Source organism: Aethalodelphis obliquidens, unplaced genomic scaffold, assembly GCF_003676395.1.
Source record: "Aethalodelphis obliquidens isolate GAN/ISIS:26980383/991018 unplaced genomic scaffold, ASM367639v1 scaffold9, whole genome shotgun sequence".
Classification (NCBI taxonomy): domain Eukaryota; kingdom Metazoa; phylum Chordata; class Mammalia; order Artiodactyla; family Delphinidae; genus Aethalodelphis; species Aethalodelphis obliquidens.
Window position 1 is genome coordinate 52192588 of NW_020837953.1, and position 18419 is coordinate 52211006.

Sequence of the window (18419 nt, forward strand, 5' to 3'; positions counted from 1 at the left end):
CCTCGCGTTACCCACTGTTCCAGGCCTGGCCTGGAGAAGCCCGTCTCGGCCTGTCTCTGTGGACGGCATCCTCCCTGCAAGGAACCGGCTGCAGGCTCCGCACCCCGTGGGCCAAGACTGGCCGCCCACCCTCCCAAGAAAGGGCCAGGAGACGTGAGCGAGAAACTGCTTTATCGGCATCCTCAGCCCTGCGGGCGGCCTTCAGCTCCGCAGGCGGACGCGCCAGGAGTAGGTGCTGAGCACGTGCTGCCGCCGGCGCACCACGCACGTGTAGGTGCCCTCGTTGATGGCGTTGGCGATGATGCTCAGGTGCGCGTCGCCCAGCGCCAGGTAGCCGGGGTAGGAGAACTCCAGGGGCTCCTGGTCCTTGTACCAGCTGCGGGGAGGGCGGAGGGCTGGGCAGGGTCCCGAGTCCCCCGCCCACCCTCGGGCGCCCAGGCAGGGTCACTCACTACACTTTGCCTTTCTTGTGGAGGATCTTCTGGCCGCAGCGGAAGGTCACATTCCTGCCCTCGGGCACCAGCCGGGTTTTGGTCCTGGGGGGCGGTGCGGTGGCAGCCACCGTGGGGAAGGGGAACTCTGCTCATACAGGGTGGGGGGGGGCGGAGGCCACATCAGTACCTGGCGCCCTGGCCAGAGGCAGGCCGGTGCCTGACACCCAAGCTCACCGTAGCAGAAGTCGCAGCTGCTGGGACACAGCCTCTTCATGAGCCTCTGGCGGGCGTCGCAGAAACCCCTCCGCGCCCAGGACGCGCACACGAACAGCCGGTCCAGGCAGCCTGCAGGGGGGCAGCCTGGACTCAGGGCCCGCCCGCCCCGGCCCCTGGCCCCGCCCGGCCCGGTCCCGCACTCACCGTAGAGCCGGTGCAACCCCCACAGCTCGTCCTGCGACAGCGCCTTCCAGCCACGCAGCGTGGCGTTGAGGTGCATGAGCGCCCGGCCGTGCTGCGAGTGCATCAGGCCCAGCGCGTGGCCGATCTCGTGGGCCGCCACGTGCACCAGGTCGGTGAGCCACACGCCTGCGGGCCCCGCCGGTCAGCGCCCGGGACCCGGCCCAGCCCTCCGCCGCCCCCCCCCCCCCCCCCCCCGCCCCGCCCGCCCGCCGGCCTTGGCCCCGAGGCCCGAACAGCTGCTGCAGTGCCGGGAGCCTCCCTCGGGCAGCCGTGGGAAGATAAGCGTGTTCCAGGCTGGCGAGGTGGTGAGCTGGCCCCCAGGAATGCAGCTCCAGCTCGGGCTCCAGCGGTGTGGGGGGAGGGGGCTTCAGGGCTCCCGGAACCCAGGCTTACGACCTCCTCCCAGCCTGCCCCTGCCCGCCTCCCTGATCCCAAATCCCAGCAATGACACCCCCAAAGCCCTCCCGCTGTGCCCGCCCGTGGTGCGAGGGCCCCACGGGAGGCCAGGCCGGCGTCACCTTTCTTCCAGCTGTAGCGTGTGGGGCCCAGGACCCAATACTCGCTGTCGTCAAAGTGGATGCCGCCGTGCGGGGGGAAGAAAGCGTGGGCCAGCTCGCCCGTGGGGCCGTCGAAGCAGTGGTGCGTCGGGGAGACCAGGCAGTCCGTGTGGTTGACCGGGTAGAAGCCTGCAGGAGCACGGGGCTGAAAGGGGGCCTTGGGGCGGGGCGGGGACTGGGGGCACGGCGCCCACCTATGCGGAGGTCGCTGGGCTGCTCAGGGGCCACCTCGCGGAAGCTGAAGGGGGACACGTCACTCCACATGCGGAAGGCGGCGGCCAGGCCCCGCCGGGTCTCTCTGGGGCTGAGCAGGTTCCTCGGGAAAGAGAGGATCCTGGGGTGGGAGTCATGGTCAGGGGTGGCAGCCAGGCAGCACCGCCCCCGCCCCCAGGGCCAGGGTCGCACCTGTATGTGAGGTTGAAGTGGTCCCAGTGCAGCCGGGTCGGGGTCAGCGTGTAGCGGCGTCTGCGGGGCGCTGGGGGGTGCGGCGGGCCAAGGCTTGGGGTGGTGAGCACACCCGCGGTCGGGGGCACAGCGTCTCCCTTCGAGGGAAGCAAGTGCCCCGTGGGGAGGCAGCAGGGACTGTCCCCAAGCCGCGAGGAAATGGACCTCGAAGGATGGGAGGGCGCGCGCTCCAGGGAGCGCTGGCGCTCTCTCCAGGGAGGGACTCCTTTGTCTTTCGGCATTTTCTGGTTTTCCACCCCGAGCCAGGGCTACTTAACAGCCAGAAAGAAAAACGTTGCTAAAAACAAGCCAGGTCGGAGTGGGCGGAGCTGCCGGCAGATGCTGCCCCCCCACCCCCCCTTCAACGGACGCGGACTCGCCGACTCAGGCCCGGACGGTCAGCCGGGGCCGACTCGCCCGCTCCCGCGCCCTCTCACCTGCGCTGCGCTCGCCACGGGCCGGTTCCCCAGGGCCCCCGGCCGGGCCAGCAGCACGAGCGTGGGGAGGAGGCACAGCGCGCCCAGCACGGCTCCGAGAAGGCGGGCCCGGTCGTGGGCCCCCGACGCCGCTGAGGGGACGCAGGCCCCGCGGCCCATGGCGCCTGCGGAATCGCTGTCGGGGCTCAGGCGGCGGGGCAGCGCGGCGGCGGCTCGGGTTACAGCCCTGAGGGGGAGGGCGCGCGGCTGCCCCGAAGGGAACCAGCTGGCCGCCTGCTGTCGGGAGCACCCCCGACACCTCCAGCCTGGGGTGCGGGGACCCGGGCCTGTGGGTCGGTGGCGGTGGCCTGGGCAGGGCCAACTGGGCGGGGTCACTTGGCGGGGGTGGGGGTGGTGTTGCGAGGAGGGCCCTGGACGCCAGGGAAGGGACGGACACCGGGGGCTTGGGCTTAGGCAGGAGTGGTCAGCCGGGTCCCCAGACTCGCTGAGAGTGGACTGACCTGGCAGCTTCTCTCCCAAACGGAGTGCCCCTGGGCACCGGATGAGACCCGGCAGTGGGACCTGCATCCCGGCCAGCTCGGGACAAGTCCCCTGCAGGCGCTGGCTGACAGGGACCCCACGAGAGGGGAGGGATGCGACGGGAGGGGACGTGGCAAGTGAGTACCGGGCTGAGGAAGAGGGAGAAGGAGGCGCCTGCGGAGCAAGGCTTGGGGTGCCAGGAGGGAGGAGGACCTGCAGGGGCCAGCGGAAGGACCCATGGAGGGCGACAGGGACAGCGCACGAGGGGCGGGGGAGCGCGGGGGGGGGGGGCGCCGCAGGAATCCCCACCAGGCGCTGCCTGCCGAGCGCGCGCAGGGCCGAAGTCTGAACGGTCCTGGGTTGGGGCTGGGGCACCGGGTGTCATGGGGGCGGGAGACTCGACGGGACGACTTTCAGGTCATGCCTGACTGAGGAGCTAAGCCAGGCGGGATGTAGGCGAGGGCGCCTCTGGGCTTGGGGAACCGGGATCCTGGGTGGGACGGGCCTCCCGCCGGGGCGGAGCGGCCGGGGGGAGGGGAGATGGGGTGGGGGCTGGGCCGAGCCAGAGGAGGCGCGGGGGCGGGGAGGGGAGGGGGTCTGGCCCTCCCTGTTCTCCACCCAGGCCTTGAGCCCAGAGTGACAGTGGCGCGCCGGGCCAGCGGGGTCAGCGCCAAGTGGCTGGCTGGCAGCCTTGAGGCTCCGGGGGAGCACTTCGGTGGTTCTTGGAAAGCGCCCGGCCGCAGGGCCCAGACCAGGGCAGTGCCCGCCTCCCCCATGGCTAAACGCTTGCGCCGACACACCGACCGTCTCTGTCCTGTGCTCTGCCCTACTCCCCAGGTCCGCGTTCCACCTCCCACACTCAGTGGTCCTGAAACCCTGCCGGGGCTTCTGGCTCGAATCGGAGGCCTCGCCCAACTCCCCGCTTAGCCAGGACTGCACAGCCCGCCACGAGGCCGGGTTCTGCTTTGGCCAAAGTCTGCCGTCTCCACAGCCCGCCCCAGGCGCAGGGAGGAGGCGCTGCTGGGGTTTCGGTCCAACCAGTGTTCTTGGACGACACCGCGAGCCCGGGCCCCATCCTTTCTGGCCCAGAGACCGGGATCCTGGCAGGACTCTGGACCCGTGAGTCCTGGGAAGAAGAGCAGGACACGCAGGTCGGGAGGGGCCAGGCGGGGCCTCTGGCCGAAGCGCAAAGCCCAGCGCCGGGCCAACGGCGGAAGAGGCCAGGTCGGGATGGTCCGGGGTGGGGGACCCACGGCCCTGCCCCAGGCAGGCAACCAGGCGCAAAGTCCATTAATCTTTTTATAAAATACAGAGTAGGGGCTTGCGAAGGCGGTCGCGGGGCGTGGCCCCGGACGAGGCAGGGGGCGCGGGCTACACGAAGATCTGGATGCGGTCGCGGATGGGCTGGCGGCAGATGGGGCAGGCGCTGAGCGCAGCGCCGCAGGGCGCGCAGGCGCCGTGACCGCACTGGAACACGAGGCGGATGTGGCTGTCGATGCAGATAGGGCAGGTGATGCGCTCCTCCATCTGCCGGTAGCGGCTCTGCAGCTCCTCCACCAGCTGCCGCGGTGGGCTGGGGGCGGGGGCGGCGCTGACCACCTCCGTGCCGTCTGCGGGAAGGGGTCCCGGTCAGAGGCAGGGGCTGTGGAGGCCCGGGGCTTGGGGGAGAACCGCGGGTAGGAGCGTGGGCCACGACAGGGGACGGAGCCGTGAACCGCGGGGCGACGTGCAGCGGCCCACACGGGGGGGGGGGGGGGGGGGGGGCGCCGAGCCCCACCTGGGCGCAGCTTCTTGACGATGACCGCCTGGCACCTGATGCACTTCTTCATCCTGCGGGCGCACTCTGCGGGGGAGCGCACGGCTGAGCGAGGCCCCCCAGCCCGGTCGCCGCCCCCCCCCCCCCCCCCCGCCCCCCGCACTCACCCTCACACACCGTGCGGTGCTGGCAAGGCGAGAACAGCAGCAGCAGCGCCAGCTCCGAACACACCAGGCACTCCGCGGCCTCGGGCCCGGGCGGCGCAGTGACGTGCAGGTTGGTAACAGTGTTGGGGGCACTGAGCGCCAGCCTTGGGCCCTGGGCCGCGCCCCCGCCGCCGCCAGCCTGCCGCTCCCTGCGTGGGCAGAAGGGGCTTGAAAGGGCCCAGGGCTGCGGGCGGCCCGCCCCCGGCCCCTGGCCCCGCCTGCTCACCGGAAGCGCTGGGCACAGCCCTGCAGGGCTTTGAGCAGGCGGCCCTCAGCCAGGTCCAGCGGGCTCCGGCCGCGGTGGTTGGCGTAGCTCAGGTAGGCGCCCTCCAGCGCCAAGAAGCAGGCGACCGCCGCGCCCGCCGTCAGCTCCGTGCTGCCCGGAAGGCCCGAGGCCTGTAGCTGGGTGGCAGGACAGACGACGTGAGGGTGGGCGCCTGGGAACACTGGCCTGGAGGGAGCCGGGCTGGCACCGGGCTTCAGAGGCCTGGGCCCCGCCCGAGACCCCCGGAGCCGCCGGAGGCAGGCGGGTAAAGGCCCCTGCCGGCAGAGGGGCCCGGGTCCTGACACACGACCCCCGCCCATACGGCACCCCACCCCCTTTCCCAGGCTGGTCTGAAGCACAGAATCTCAGGAACACTGGCCACACGGCGGTGACTGGGGTCGCAGGAGACACCGCCTGCAAACCACTGCGGCCCGGGCTGTCCCACCCTGAGAGGGCCTGGTCAGGGCTGTCCCCGAAGGTGGAGGTGGGCAGAGGACCCAGGGGCCTGCAGCCAGGTGCCACGGCCCACCTCTCAAGCACCCAGAGTCACGCTTCCTCACCCTTGACAGCAGCTGCAAGGCCCCTGGGTCCCCCCCGGCCCCATCAGTCGCCAGGGGCAGCAGCTGGTGACGCTGCAGTGCCACATGCAGAGCTGTGTCCCCCTCCTCGTCCTCGGCATTGACGCTGCAGCCAGCGTCCACCAGCAGCGGCACCAGCCCCATGTGGGCCTGCTGCACAGCCAGGTGCAGCGGGGACTGGAGCTTACGGTTGCGAACATTCACGTCACAATGGCCCTGGGGGGTGGGGGGGGTACAGGCTCAGTCCAGGGACCCTGGTGGGCCCTGACACCCCGGTCCCCGGGCCCGCCCAGGACCCTGCGTCCACACCTCTCGGATGAGAACCTGGGCCACCTCCCTGTGGTCGTTCAGGGCGGCCAGGTGCAGCGCTGTGAACCCATCCTCCTTCTTGGCGTCCACCAGCTGCCGGGCCCGCACCAGAATCCTTCTGACGGCTCTGCGGGAGCAGGGAGACGCGTCTGGGGTCAGGGGCGACCCCAGAGTGGCCCGGCAGCACCGCAGGACCTGGCTGCTGGCTATGCGTCCACCCCAAACTCACAGTGTGTGGCCTTTGAGGGACGCATGGTGCAGCAGGGTGAAGCCTTGGCTGTTCGTGGCAGTGACGTCGATGCCCGGCACCTCGGTGAGGACCTCCACGATGCCGCTGGCGCCAGTGCCCGCCGAGATGGCACAGTGCAGGGGCGTGTCAGCATGGGCGTCCTGCCGGTGGTGGGCCAGTGATCACTTGGCAAGAAGATCTTGGCCACTGCCTCCTTGACCCCAGGGATAGGGCCAGGGGACCCAGCACTCACGGGCAGGTTGACGTCACAGCCGCACTCACAGAGGACCCTCACCACCTCCAGGAAGCCCCTCTGCACGGCCACGTGCAGCGCCGAGCTCCGGGTGCCGTTAAGAGTGTTGGCCCCGCAACCCCAGCTCAGGAGCACCCGGGCGGCCTCGGGCTGGTTCCTGGCGGGAGAGGAAGCAGGAGGGGCGCTGTGCCCACTGGCTGGACCTGTAGGCCCGGCCCCCCGCGCCCCGGCCAGGCCTCACCCCAGCGCCGCGTAGTGCAGCGCCGTGCTGCCCTCGTCGTCCGGCAGGTCCACGCCCGCCCGAGCCTGCAGCAGCAGCCGCACCAGCTCCACCTGGCCTAGGTAGGCAGCCACCTGCAGGGCGGTCCTGCCATGGTTCTTGGTGTCCACCTGCCGGGAGGGCAGAGAGTTAGCCCCCGGCCCCGCCCCTCCCACTGGGGCTGGTGGGGCCGGGGCGGGGGTGGGGGCGGCGGGGGCTGGTCTCAGGAACTTGCCTGCTCCGGGTGCCGCCGCAGTAGGTCCAGAGCCCGGGCCACGTTGCCCAGGGCCACCTCCACCACCAGCCTCCCTGGGTGCTCCAGGTCACTCTTCTGGGCTCGAAGCTTGTCCAGGACAACACTCAGGGAGCCTGGGGAGGGCAGGGCTGAGGTTCGGTGGTGGCCAGGGGCGGCCCCGCCCCCCACCAGCCGCCCGCGCTGGATGCCCTCACTTTTGTTCTCCCGGGCGCGCTTGGCCACGTCCAGGTTGGCGTCCTCCTCAGGCCGGTAGGCCACCAGGCAGGAGGGGCTGAAGGTCCACAGCTTACCGCTGACCAGCACACCCAAGTTCCCATCTCCGAAAACCTTCAGTACTCTCCCGATGTGGCCCAGAGCCTGGGTGGGGAGAGGGCGGGGTCTCAGGTGGGCCTCCCAGGGGCGAGGGAGCTGGGGGTGGGGAGGCAGGGCTGAAGGACTCACGGGGGCCATGTCATCTGTCCACTCGCCATGCCCGGCCTGCAGCCGCTTCACCATGTCGAGGTCGTCAATGACCCGCACAACGTCACCCACCGAGCAGGAGTTGTGCTGAGTGACAGAGAAGCATGTGAGGGGCCCCCGGCAGATGTGGCTGCCTGGGGTCGAAGAGCAGGAGAGCACCCCCACCCAGCTCCACAGGACAGGCCTGGACAGGACCCCAGCCCCTGCCCGAAAGCACAGCCGGAGGGTCTGGCCCGATAAGGGCAACAGGTCACCAGGGCAGCCCTTGCTGGCCTAGCCTCAGAGCCATGCGGGTGACAGCCAGAGAGGCAGCGGACATCAGCATCTAGACGGGACAGAAGCCAGCGTGGGGGGCGGGGTGCAGGCCAGGGTGGGCCTGTCCCTGCACACTGACAGGGAGCAGGCAGCACAGCCAAGACCAGACTAGCCTGGCTCGGGGGAGGGGGGCCCACAGGATGACCGGGAGCCAGGCCGGAACAGCACAGAGGGGGTCAGGGCTGCATCTCCCCCACCCCCAAACCTTTCCTAGCAACTCACTCATCACCCGTGCCCTCGTGGGTACAGAGATCACTCTACAGACCACCTGTCCTATGACCCCACCATCCCCCATCCTTGAAGGCAGATGTGCCCCAGCAGTCCCAGAGCCGAGTGCTGGCGCTGCCCCCGCCCAGGTGCCATCACTGGACACGCCGCTGCCCCCCACCCCCTCCATCCCTCATCCAAGGGATACTGCTTCCCAGACAGCTCTCACCACGCCCACCCCGCCCTCCTAAGAAAGTACCCCAACCCGCCACCTCCTGCCTGTGAGGCTGCAGAGGCCCCTCTGGCCCTCAGAACAGATGTTCGCGCCTGACCTGCTGCCCCGGCTTCCAACAGCTCCCCGCGGCCCCCACCCCCGTGCCTCACACCAGGGTCCCCTCTCCTTGGACCTAGTCCCCTCTGGACCCCACCATGCCCTCCCCTCTTCCTTCAGGGCCCGAGGGAGGCACTCCCAGGGCCAAGCCAGCACGTTGAAGGGAGTACGGAAGTGAGCAGAGGGGCTCAGCCCGGCCCCCCATGCACCTTGGTGAGAGCCCCAGGGTGGAAGGTCCAGCGGGTCTTGTGGCTGAACTGCACACGCACGTCCCCACGGTCCGTGATGCGGTGTACGGTGCCCATCTGTCCGATACACTGCGGCGGGTCACGGAGGCTGTGGCCAGGTGGAGCACGAGGGCGGGGGTCCAGAGGATGTGGGGGGGGGCACGGGGATTTGGCAGGTGGGGCGGCTCACCTTGGCCACCCGGGGGTTCCATCCGCCGTGGCCCTCCTGCATGTCCCTCAGGACGTCTGCATCCAGCAGACACTTGCCCTTGTCCCCGTGCTGGAAGGGCTGGCCGTCAGCACTCACCCTGCGCCGCAGCTCTGCAGGCTTGCCTGGGAACGAGGCGGCTCACAGGGTCCCTCCGCCCCCACCCCTCCCCTCCCCTCGGGGACTTCACAGGCCACCCCTGGCCCAGGGCTGCCGCTGAGGCTCAGCCAGGACAGAGAGCAACTGGGTGGGTGTCAGTGGGGCCCGCCCATACCGAGCCTCGGGAGATGCTCTCTGTAGTAGAAGCCGCCAGCTGCCTCGCCCACACACTTGAGGTCCACCTTGCCCTTGTGGCCCACGCGGTACACGTTGGTGGTGCCGTCGGCCCATGTCACGCTGGCCACACTCCGGCCCGTCTCCACATCCCAGCCACGGATGTCCACCACTCGGCCTGGCTTCCCTTCCCCTCCTGGGAGACAGTGGCCCCACCAGCAGACTAAGCCTGCGCCACGGGGATGAGCCATGGCCAGTGGCAGCCCAGCCCCCACCTTCCCACCCTGGACCCCACTCACCATCCTGCGAACCCCACTCCCAGTCGGGACCCCGAACCACCTTCGCTCCCTGGAAGATGCCCCTTAACGGGATCCTTGGGAGGCCCTGGCGGGGACTCAGCGTGACCCTACGAGAGAGAGAGTGGGTCCCAGGCCATGGGAGCAACCGTGCAACAGAGCAGGCGACCGGCTCTGCCAGCCTTGCTCCTCCACTCCCAGCCCTGGAATCTAAAGGATGGGGCGCCGCCAGCTCCCAGGCCCAGCTCTCCCTCCCCCCGGAGCAACTGGTCCCACAGGTCAATGCCCTCCACACCCTGGGCCTAGAGTGGGGCTGCGGCCCAGGTCCCTCCAGGAGACCTTTCTTTTTTTTTTTTCAATTTGGCCACGCCGTGCAGCTTGTGGGATCTTAATTCCCCGACCAGGGATTGAATCCGCACCCTCGGCAGTGAGAATGCAGAGTCCTAACCACCGGACTGCCAGGGAAGTCCCTGGGGGACCTTTCACGATGTCAGGCGAGAAGGGCGCCCCAGGCCCACCCTCACCACACCCCCTCTACGTGCGCTCACGCCAGACCTGCTACCTCCCGTTAGAGCTGACCCCAGAGCTCAGCGCACGGCCTGGCCCAGAGAAGCTCAGCACATGGGAAGCAGAGGAGTGAGCAGGGCCAGCTTGGCCTGAGGCGCCCGGACAGCTGATCCTGGTTCCCACACTGGCCAGGGGCGGCTGGGACGTGGAGCACACCCCTCCCCTCCGTGTGTGGGGGGTGTCAAGGAGGCGAAGGCAACAGTGCAGGGAACAGGGGTGCACCTCTGGGCACCCACGCAGCCCAGTGGACTCCTCCCCGGCCTGGTCCCCCCACCCCGACCACAGCAAGGGAGCCTGCCAGCCAGGCCAACAGCACCTCCACAGGTGCGGACGCCGGCAGCACACTCCAGGCAGGCCACCCTCAGCGCCCCGGCCACGGCGGCACTGGGGGACCACTGGGGAGCCTGGCTCTAGGAAGGGCCCGGGACACCGGAGAAGGCCCCATTCACAGCACCCATCTGCGCAGACCTGCCCGGTGGACACGGTTGCCTTCCGCAGGGGGTAGGGACTGGTGTCAATGCCCAGGCCCCCCGGCATGACCACGACCCTGGCCACTCCTCCAGGAAATGGCTCAGGAAGGACTCGACCTGTACCCTGGGGAGTGGCCAGCGGGAGGCAGCTCCAGTCCTCGGGGACCAAGGCTGCTCGGATGTCAGAGTCCGCGCCCACACCGGGGTCGGCAGGGGAACTCACGGGCGCGAGTGGGCCGTCTCGTAGCGCTCGAAGGCGTGGGCCACGTCGTGCTTGTTGTGCATGTAGCACTGCGTGCAGAGATCGTAGTCGAAGCAGACGCGGCACTTCCAGCGCATGCCCCGCAGCCCGTGCTTCTTGCAGCAGTCGCAGATAATGTTGGGGTGGCGGACGCCTGCGGGCGGGCAGCGTCAGGGTGCGCCGCGAGGCCCCGCCCCTCTGCCCGGCCCCGCCCCCGGGGCCCGCGCACCGATCTGGGCGTTGTCGTAGAGCAGCAGGTCATGCGCGCCCTGGTAGCCCGCGCGGTAGTTGGTGCGCGTGCCGTGGTCCCACTGCACGACCACCGTGCGGTCGGGGGTCGAAGGGCTGCCGTGGCGGCCGAGCTCCACCACCGTGCCCACGCCGCCCTCGCCGCCGTCCTGCTGGCCCCACTTCCAGTCCACGCCGCGTACCACGCGCATGCCCACCTGCACGCCCGCCTGGGGGTCTGGCTCCATGGTGGGAGACCTGCGGGCAGAGGGCACCCTCAGGCCACATCGAGAAGGCCACACGGGCTTGCACCAGTTCTGAGAGGGCTTCCAGGGAGAGATGGATGGGAACGGCGGTGGGGTGGAACACGGGGAATGCCCTGGGGCTGGAGGGGGGCCTGTGCAGTAGAGACCAAAGGGGGCCCACGTGGCCACCCGCCAGCAGTACGGGAGACCAGCTGCAAAAGCAGAGGTGGGCCCGTCCTGGAGGGAGGGTGGGACACCTCTTTGAAAAGGGCCTGCCAGCCGCTGTGGGGAGCTGGAGCAGAAGTGTGGGGGACATCCTGGTGACAGGACTGCAGGTCCCCAGGGAACCAGGGGACAAGACCCGGCTGAGAGGAGGGTCTGCCCGCACTAGCAGATTCGGTTCTGGGTGGCTGGCGTACAGGGGGCCGCCAGGATTGCACACATCAACATGAAAGGTAAGACAATAAAACTTCCCGAAGAAAGCAGACTTTCTTTGTGTAGCCAACTGAGAAGCTGGACGGCACTTAAGCCTGGAGAGGCAGCAACACGTACGCCAGCCACAAAGGCCCTGTACCTGGAGTGTGGAAGGAGGGCCTGCAGATCTCATGCACAAAGCAGACAACCCAAGAGAAAACAGGAAAACGCTGGAACAGGTGCCCCCAGCAGCTAACACACACAGGGTCTGCTGCCACCCACAGCCCAGTGGGCAGTGCTGCGTGGTCCTTCTCCGAGAAGCGTCGGCCGGCCACCCCAGGCAGGCCCTGACGGAGGTGGCGTTGTTCACAGCAGCGCCCGCCCCGAGTGCTCAAGGGTGAACTGGGTCGTGACACGTGAGTTACCTCCAAGAAAGCACAAACCACTGCACTACACACAGCAAAGCTCACAGACGCGTATTCAAGGAAAGAAGCCACGAGCCTGATTCCACCAATAGAAAGTTCACAAATGGGACAGACAAATCCAGGGCACCAGAGTCAGGGAGACAGCAGCGGAGGCGGTCACGGGGGACTTGGGCCCAGGGGAACATGCTACTTCCTGATCTGGGTGCCAATTATACACGTGTTCACTTTGCTAACTTGGATCACTTATGACCTGGGCCTCCCTGCATATGTGATTCCTCAATAAATTTTTTTACGACATGAATAGATGTGGACAACGCCTGAGATGTTAAATCAGCAGGACCTGATGCGGGAGAGGGCTCAGGGCTCCAGGACTGGAGGGGGCGGTCGCCGCTCCATCTCTGGAGACTGAGCCTCTGCAGTGGAGCGGGCTCTCGGGTAGCATCGGGACCCCGAGGCTGGGGAGACGCTAGCCTGGGGCCCCCAGCAGTCCCACTGCAGAGCTCCTGGGATGCCAGAGGGAGACCTTGAGGCTGGCTGGGGTGCAGCTGTTTCCTGTTAGCGCCCAGTGGCCCAGTGAAGCCACAGGCCACCAGGCCAGCCCAGAGCTTAGCCAGCAACAAGAAAACCACACGTCACCCCTCCACCTGGACCCCGCCCCCCCAGCCCAAAACTCAGAATCCCAGGCCTGAGCCCACAGGTCATCTGACGGCCACCGTCTGTCCAGCCCCACCTTGAGGTCTGCGCCAGCACAGGGTGTGCAGGGGAGGGGCACTGCCCACAGGGCGAGGCTCCTGGTCAATGCCCAGCCTAGGGTCCAAGTGAAGGACCCTCAGATTCTCAGCAGCATGAACTGCTCAGCCAGCTCGGCTTCTGCAAGTCCCCCTGCCTCCCGGGCAGGCGTCTGTGACCGCTCCTGCCTCACCCCTCCCAAGACCGCCAGGGCTTCCAGACGCAGGTGGACGATCTAAAAGGACGTGCCTTCCCAACCTGGTGGCCAATCTCCTCAGGGAAACCACTCGCTGCTCATTCACCTGGCCGGCTGACCCCCCCCCCGGGGCCATGCCACCTCCGTCTCCTGCCGCCCTCCAGCCACCCTCCCCTCTGTGGTCTCTGGCCCCTGCAAAGATGGGGCACCAGGGCTTCGCCGTCCTTCCTGCCACAGCAAGAAGGCCACACGAGAATGCCCGTGGCTCTTCACTGCCAGCGAGCCCCAGACGAGGGCTGAGGGCCTGTGGGCCGCCACCTCACAGGGCGGGCCGTTCACGTGTGGCCTTGGCCTCCTGCTTGGTGTCTCTCCGTCAGCAGATGCCACACGTGTCTGACTCAGGCAGAGCAGCACAGCCTGAGCCAGTGGCCCAGTGGCTTAGTGGTGGCGCTGCCGCTTAGGGCACAGGCCCTGTCATGGTCAGGCTGCCAACCTCAGCCAGATGGCACAAGCCCTCCTCCCCGCCGGGAGCCTCCAGAATTGGTCGTGGCCCGTGGGCAGTGCTGAGCTGCCTCTCGCCCTTCCCAGGCGCGCCTGTTGAGCCAGTCAGACTCGACCTCGTTCCAGGCAACCACAGACCCAAACAAGTGTGGGGAGACAGGCCCAACGAGAGACCCCTGCTAGCAAGGGGCAAGCCATCTGCAGGGCCAGAAACTGGCCCTACGCTGCGATAAAGGGGCAGGAAAGGACGCCAGTCCCACGAGCCGGCACTGTGGCCCTTCTGCAGCCAGTGGCACGCCTTCTGCCTGTGAGCCCAGCCCCTCCGCCTGCCGGGCCAGCTGTCACCCCCACCCTCTTGGCAGCCTACAGACCCACCGGCCACAGGCTGCAGAACCATCTCCATCAAGACAGGGGACGGGGAGCGGACCCCCTGAGCAGGATATCAGGTGTGCCCAGTGCCTGGCTCTGCCCTCAGGGGAATGGTCAGAGAGCGAACAGAGGGTGGAGGATGCCCAGCAGGGCCTGTGGGAAAACAGAACCAAGTCCCAGCCAGCAGTGGCTCCCCCGGGGCACCAGGGAAGTCCAGCCTGTCGCGAGAAGCACCTCTGACCAGCACCTGCTGCCTTCACACCCTTATTTGAGCACAGCCAGACAGCTCTCCAGTGCTGGCCAGCAGCCTCCCTGCTCCCCAAGGATGCCCCTCCCGGGAGCCCACAGGCCCACAGGGGACAGAGCCAAAAGGACTCGCTGAGTCTCGGGCTTCCTCCCACGCAGACCAGTGGCCCTTGAGGAGGACGGTGAGAAGACAGGAGCAGCCCGCCCTGCGGCACCCACAGCCTGGGAGCCTCTCCACCTCCCCTCCACGCTCCAGCCCTGGGGGGCCCGGGGCTGGCCCTCAGCCGCAGCACCCGCGCCCAGCCTGGCGTCACCCGGCCTGGGGCCTGAGCAGGGCCCCCAGAGACGCCTCCCTGCTCGCCCTACTGGCTCCCGGGCCTCAGCGCTTGGGCACAGCATAGCAGGACCCTTGTCAAGCAGGCCAAGTGGCTTTCCAGGCCTCTCTGCCACTTTCCTCCCGCCACGTGCTTGGTCTTTGTCACTGTTGTCACCAGGGCCCAGCAGATGGCCGCTCATGCTCCGTGTGACCTCAGGTCCCCGGCCTGCCCAGTGTCAGGGGTCACTACCTCACCTCGGAAGGTGCCACCCGGGTGTGAGGAGAGGGGGTGGCCAGCGAGGAATGGATCGGGGTCAGGAGCAGGGGGGCAGCGAAGAAACCCTGAGGGGCTAGGGAGGAAGGGGACCCCCGTTTCAGTGCGAAATTCACCCAAAGAATTCTTCCTTCTTCTTCCTTTGCCAGAAACGCCGTACTTTAACGTCTTCCTCAGAGCTCACAGGCCACCCTGGCTGGCACCGGAACCCCCTGAGGCCGACACTATGAGGGTTTACGATGACCCTGAAGCGCTCCAGGTGCGAGCAGTCGGCACTTACCTTACAGCACACACCAGCCTCTCGTCAGCATCCCGGATGCTTAGCTGCTCTTTCGTGGGTCACGGGTTTGCTCAGACACCAAGATTTCCTGTTGGAAACTAGAAGCGACTGCCGACGCAGAACACAGCAAACCAAACAGGTAGCCAGCCAGCAAGTCTGGGGAAACATGGTTTTTAAAAGACAGTTTTACACTTTTAGTATTTACCATCGCAACCAAACAGGTGGACACCTGGATCTGCTCTGTTGGTTTACTAGTTTCTTTTCACAAGAAACTTGCGTCTCTTGGAATGCAGAACTATTTCTAAAGCACACATTGGGACAGTAGAGAAATAAGGTGTTTGCCCTATTCGGACAATTTCATCGGATAAACTTCAACAAGCCGCAAAGATGAAATCCACTTAGCTAGCGAGCTGGCAAACTGCCTTTATTGAGAAGAATAAAGTTGTGTGCTGACTGCTCACGACCAGAGGCTGCCACTCCTTCCCCGGCACCTCCAGCTGGGCTGGTGATGCTGTTTAAATCCACACCATGTGTGGCACAGTCAACTGGCAAGACTTGGTGACTCACAGTCTCCGGTCATGCGGCAGCTCTGGCTAAGGCAGAGGTGGCCATCCTGGGTGCCCAGGGAGTCTGGCCCCTCAGAGACCAGGTGAAGCCCTGAGACCCGACTTGGCCCAGTACAAACACACCAGCTGGGGGAAGGCCCGAAAGAAGTAGAGGGAGATCATCACCCAAATCTTGGCCACCCAGATGGAAGCCCTCAGGCACCCTGCAGACTGCGGTGTCACGACCCAGCCACTGCACAGGGCCAATCTTGGACGGGAGCACAACCTTCAGATACTTGTTGCACCTGCAGCAACAGGCCAAAGTGAGAAGGCAAGACGAGGGCACCTGCCAGGAAGGACCAGCTTTGCCAGGGCTCCCACTCTCACGCTGCCTCATCCCCAGCCCCGCTGGGCCCCCCAGGACCCTGTCTGGCACCTTTGCTTATTGCCTCTATTGGCTCTGAGCTCAGAGGGAGAGGCAGGATTATCTACCACCCCACCACCCCAGAGACACGCTCAAAAACAAGCAAAGACCCTCTGACATAGCATCAGACAGAATCCGAGCCCCTCAAGAGCTCACCTGTCCAGCTGTTCCGACGCCCCCCGCCCGCCCAGAGACTGGTGGGCTGCAGCCCTGATGTCTGGAGACTTGCGGACTGGCCTCGAGCCTTGCTGAGCTTCAGCGCAAGCCCTGTGCCATCCGACCCTGCGGCGGCGGGGACATGCCAAGACGCACAATCTACACGCCCGCTGTCCACAGGCTCATTCCCGGGCCCACGACCACGACCCCAGAGCTGCCCCAGGGGCCTGGCTCCTGCCCTGCAGAGCTCCCTGGGGTCTGGGGCCGCCGGGGATGGGGTCGGAGGGCTGGCGAACGGCAAGGCCCCGGGCTGAGCCTTGGACTCGAGCAGCTGGCCTGCGGGGGGGGCGGGGCTGGACAGGCTGGGCCGGGCGCCCGCCCCGAAACTGACTCCCCCCTCACTCCCTGGGGCCCGCCCCGCCCCTGTCATTCGTCACCTTCCTCAGGAAGCCGCCCCGGGCCCCCGCCGCTGCCAGTCCCCGGCCCTGGTGCCCTTGTCTACCCCTCCACTTGCCCCGAAGTTTGCGTCCCGCCTGCTTCGCGTGGGGGCTCCGGGGGCCTGAAGAGAGCCGAGACTGTCAGCCGGCCGACTGCGGCCTCAGTGTGTGCGGCGGCCGGCCAGCGAGCTAGGCTGCTCAGAGTCAGCCAACCAGCCAGGCCGCCCCGCTTCGCCGCGCAGCACCAGAGCCCACCGGCCAAGGCCGCCCGAAGCCCCCGGCGCTTGGGGCTCTGGGGCCGCCGCGAGGCCTGCCGGGACTTGTAGTCCGCAGCCCGCTAAGACCGTGGCCGCGGGGCGGGTCCGAACCACAACTCCCAGGAGGGAAGACAGCGCCGTGACGTAACGGGGGCGAGGGCGTGAGCTACGGCTCCAGTCCCGCCCTGATTGGGAGAGGGGGGCCTCCAGCTCTGCTTTCCCGGGAAGGGTTCGGGTCGGCTGTTCGTCGCCTGACTGGGGATGGGCTCGCGTCTGACAGCGTGTGCGCACGTCGTCAGAGGGATGCGGACTGCAGGCTGTGGCGACTCTAGGGCCTCTCACCACCCGGGGCCGCGGCCCGGAGGGCGCGGGTACACTGCCACCCAGAGCCTCCCGGGCTACCGAAGACTGCGCACGCGCGGGCGCGGGATGCGCGAACCAGGCGGCCTTGCCTTTGCGCGGAGGGGCGGGGCCTGAGGCGGAAGTGCGTCACCCTTGCCCTACCCTACGTGGCGCCGCTGAGTTCGGAGACGCGTTCGGTTGCCGTGGAGACCCGCTAGGCCGGGTCTCCAGGGCGTAGAAATGAGAAGTTGTTACAGCCAACTCCTTTTGACTTGACTTATTTTATAATCGAAGTCACGTAATTCAAAAAGACACATGCGGGCTTCCGTAGTGGCGCAGTGGTTGGGGGTCCGCCTGCCGATGCAGGGGGCGCGGGTTCGTGCCCCGGTCCGGGAGGATCCCGCGTGCCGCGGGGCGGCTGGGCCTGTGGGCCATGGCCGCTGGACCTGCGCGTCCGGAGCCTGTGCTCCGCGACGGGAGAGGCCGCAGCAGTGAGAGGCCCGCGTACCGCAAAAAAAAAAAAAAAAAAAAAAAAAAGACACATGCACGCCAATGTACATTGCAGCACTATTTACAATAGCCAGGTCATGGAAGTAACCTAAATGCCCATGGACAGACGAATGGATAAAGAAGATGTGGCACATATATACAATGGAATATTACTCAGCCATAAACAGGAGCGAGGTTGGGTCATTTGTAGGGACGTGGATGGATCTAGAGACTGTCATACAGAGTGAAGTAAGTCAGAAAGAGAAAAACAAATATTGTATATTAACGCATATATGTGGAACCTAGAAAAATGGTACAGGTGAACCTATTTACAGGGCAGGAATAGAGACACAGATGTAGAGAAAAAACATATGGACACCAAGGGGGGAAAGTGGCGGGGGTGGTGGTGGAATGAATTGGGAGATGGGGATTGACATGTATACACTGATATGTATAAAATACATAACTAGTAAGAACCTGCTGTATAAAAAAAAAATTTTTTTAAGTTTTTTAAATAAAATCAAAGTCACGCCAGTGCATGGTTTTTTATTCACGCAGAACTGAAGACGTAGTGAACAACAGCGGTCCCGTGCCAGTCTCTCCAGGGGCAAATACTTCCAACCCTTGTAGCTTTTCCTCTGGCAGAAACCTCCACGTTTCTCAACCAGAGACTGCTAGTTTTTGATGTATTAAATATAGACATTTCTATGGACTTCCCGAAGTAAGGGAGGAAGCAGGCTTTCCAAGCAACTCCCCGCCCGCCCCACCCCCACATTTTCACGACTATTTGCGGGTGACGGTGTAAAACCACGCCTCCATCTTGTACCGCATTTTTTTTCCTTCTTACTTACCTAGTATTTCTCTTGTGCCTAGATTTTTACGTGGCTAGTTTTCTTTGCCACTTGCCTATCAATAACATTTTGCAAAGGCTCAAACACCTTAGAGCTGTTTAATTCCTGGAGGCCCCTCTCCCAGAGCCCCCTGGCCCGTG

The 18419-nt window shown here is 66.3% G+C and overlaps 2 protein-coding genes across 11 annotated transcripts; both read right to left on the reverse strand.

Moving 5' to 3' along the window:
• Positions 1 to 154: 154 nt before the first annotated feature.
• Positions 155 to 3366, reverse strand: MMP23B (matrix metallopeptidase 23B). The gene is made up of 8 exons (XM_027110491.1): positions 2332 to 3366; positions 1856 to 1992; positions 1645 to 1784; positions 1412 to 1579; positions 855 to 1019; positions 669 to 779; positions 453 to 579; positions 155 to 376 (listed from the first exon to the last, which is right to left on the reverse strand). The coding sequence occupies exons 1-8, from the start codon at positions 2896 to 2898 to the stop codon at positions 202 to 204; spliced, it is 1590 nt and encodes a 529-aa protein (XP_026966292.1). The 5' UTR covers positions 2899 to 3366; the 3' UTR covers positions 155 to 201.
• Positions 3367 to 4135: 769 nt separating this feature from the next.
• On the reverse strand, positions 4136 to 17118 carry MIB2 (MIB E3 ubiquitin protein ligase 2). Of its 10 annotated transcripts, none has more exons than XM_027110509.1 (20): positions 16341 to 17118; positions 14779 to 14934; positions 10785 to 11041; positions 10538 to 10709; positions 9281 to 9387; positions 8983 to 9210; positions 8691 to 8833; positions 8483 to 8590; positions 7403 to 7507; positions 7156 to 7318; positions 6941 to 7074; positions 6688 to 6836; positions 6447 to 6603; positions 6194 to 6354; positions 5965 to 6091; positions 5638 to 5871; positions 5039 to 5214; positions 4774 to 4961; positions 4628 to 4693; positions 4136 to 4460 (listed from the first exon to the last, which is right to left on the reverse strand). In XM_027110509.1, the coding sequence occupies exons 3-20, from the start codon at positions 11029 to 11031 to the stop codon at positions 4222 to 4224; spliced, it is 2904 nt and encodes a 967-aa protein (XP_026966310.1). In that variant the 5' UTR covers positions 11032 to 11041; positions 14779 to 14934; positions 16341 to 17118; the 3' UTR covers positions 4136 to 4221. The 10 variants fall into 10 exon arrangements, with proteins under 10 accessions (XP_026966310.1, XP_026966312.1, XP_026966309.1 ...); XM_027110511.1 differs by lacking the exon at positions 16341 to 17118 and adding an exon at positions 15904 to 16304 and having other exon boundaries at positions 8483 to 8578; XM_027110508.1 differs by lacking the exon at positions 16341 to 17118 and adding an exon at positions 15904 to 16303.
• Positions 17119 to 18419: the final 1301 nt, after the last annotated feature.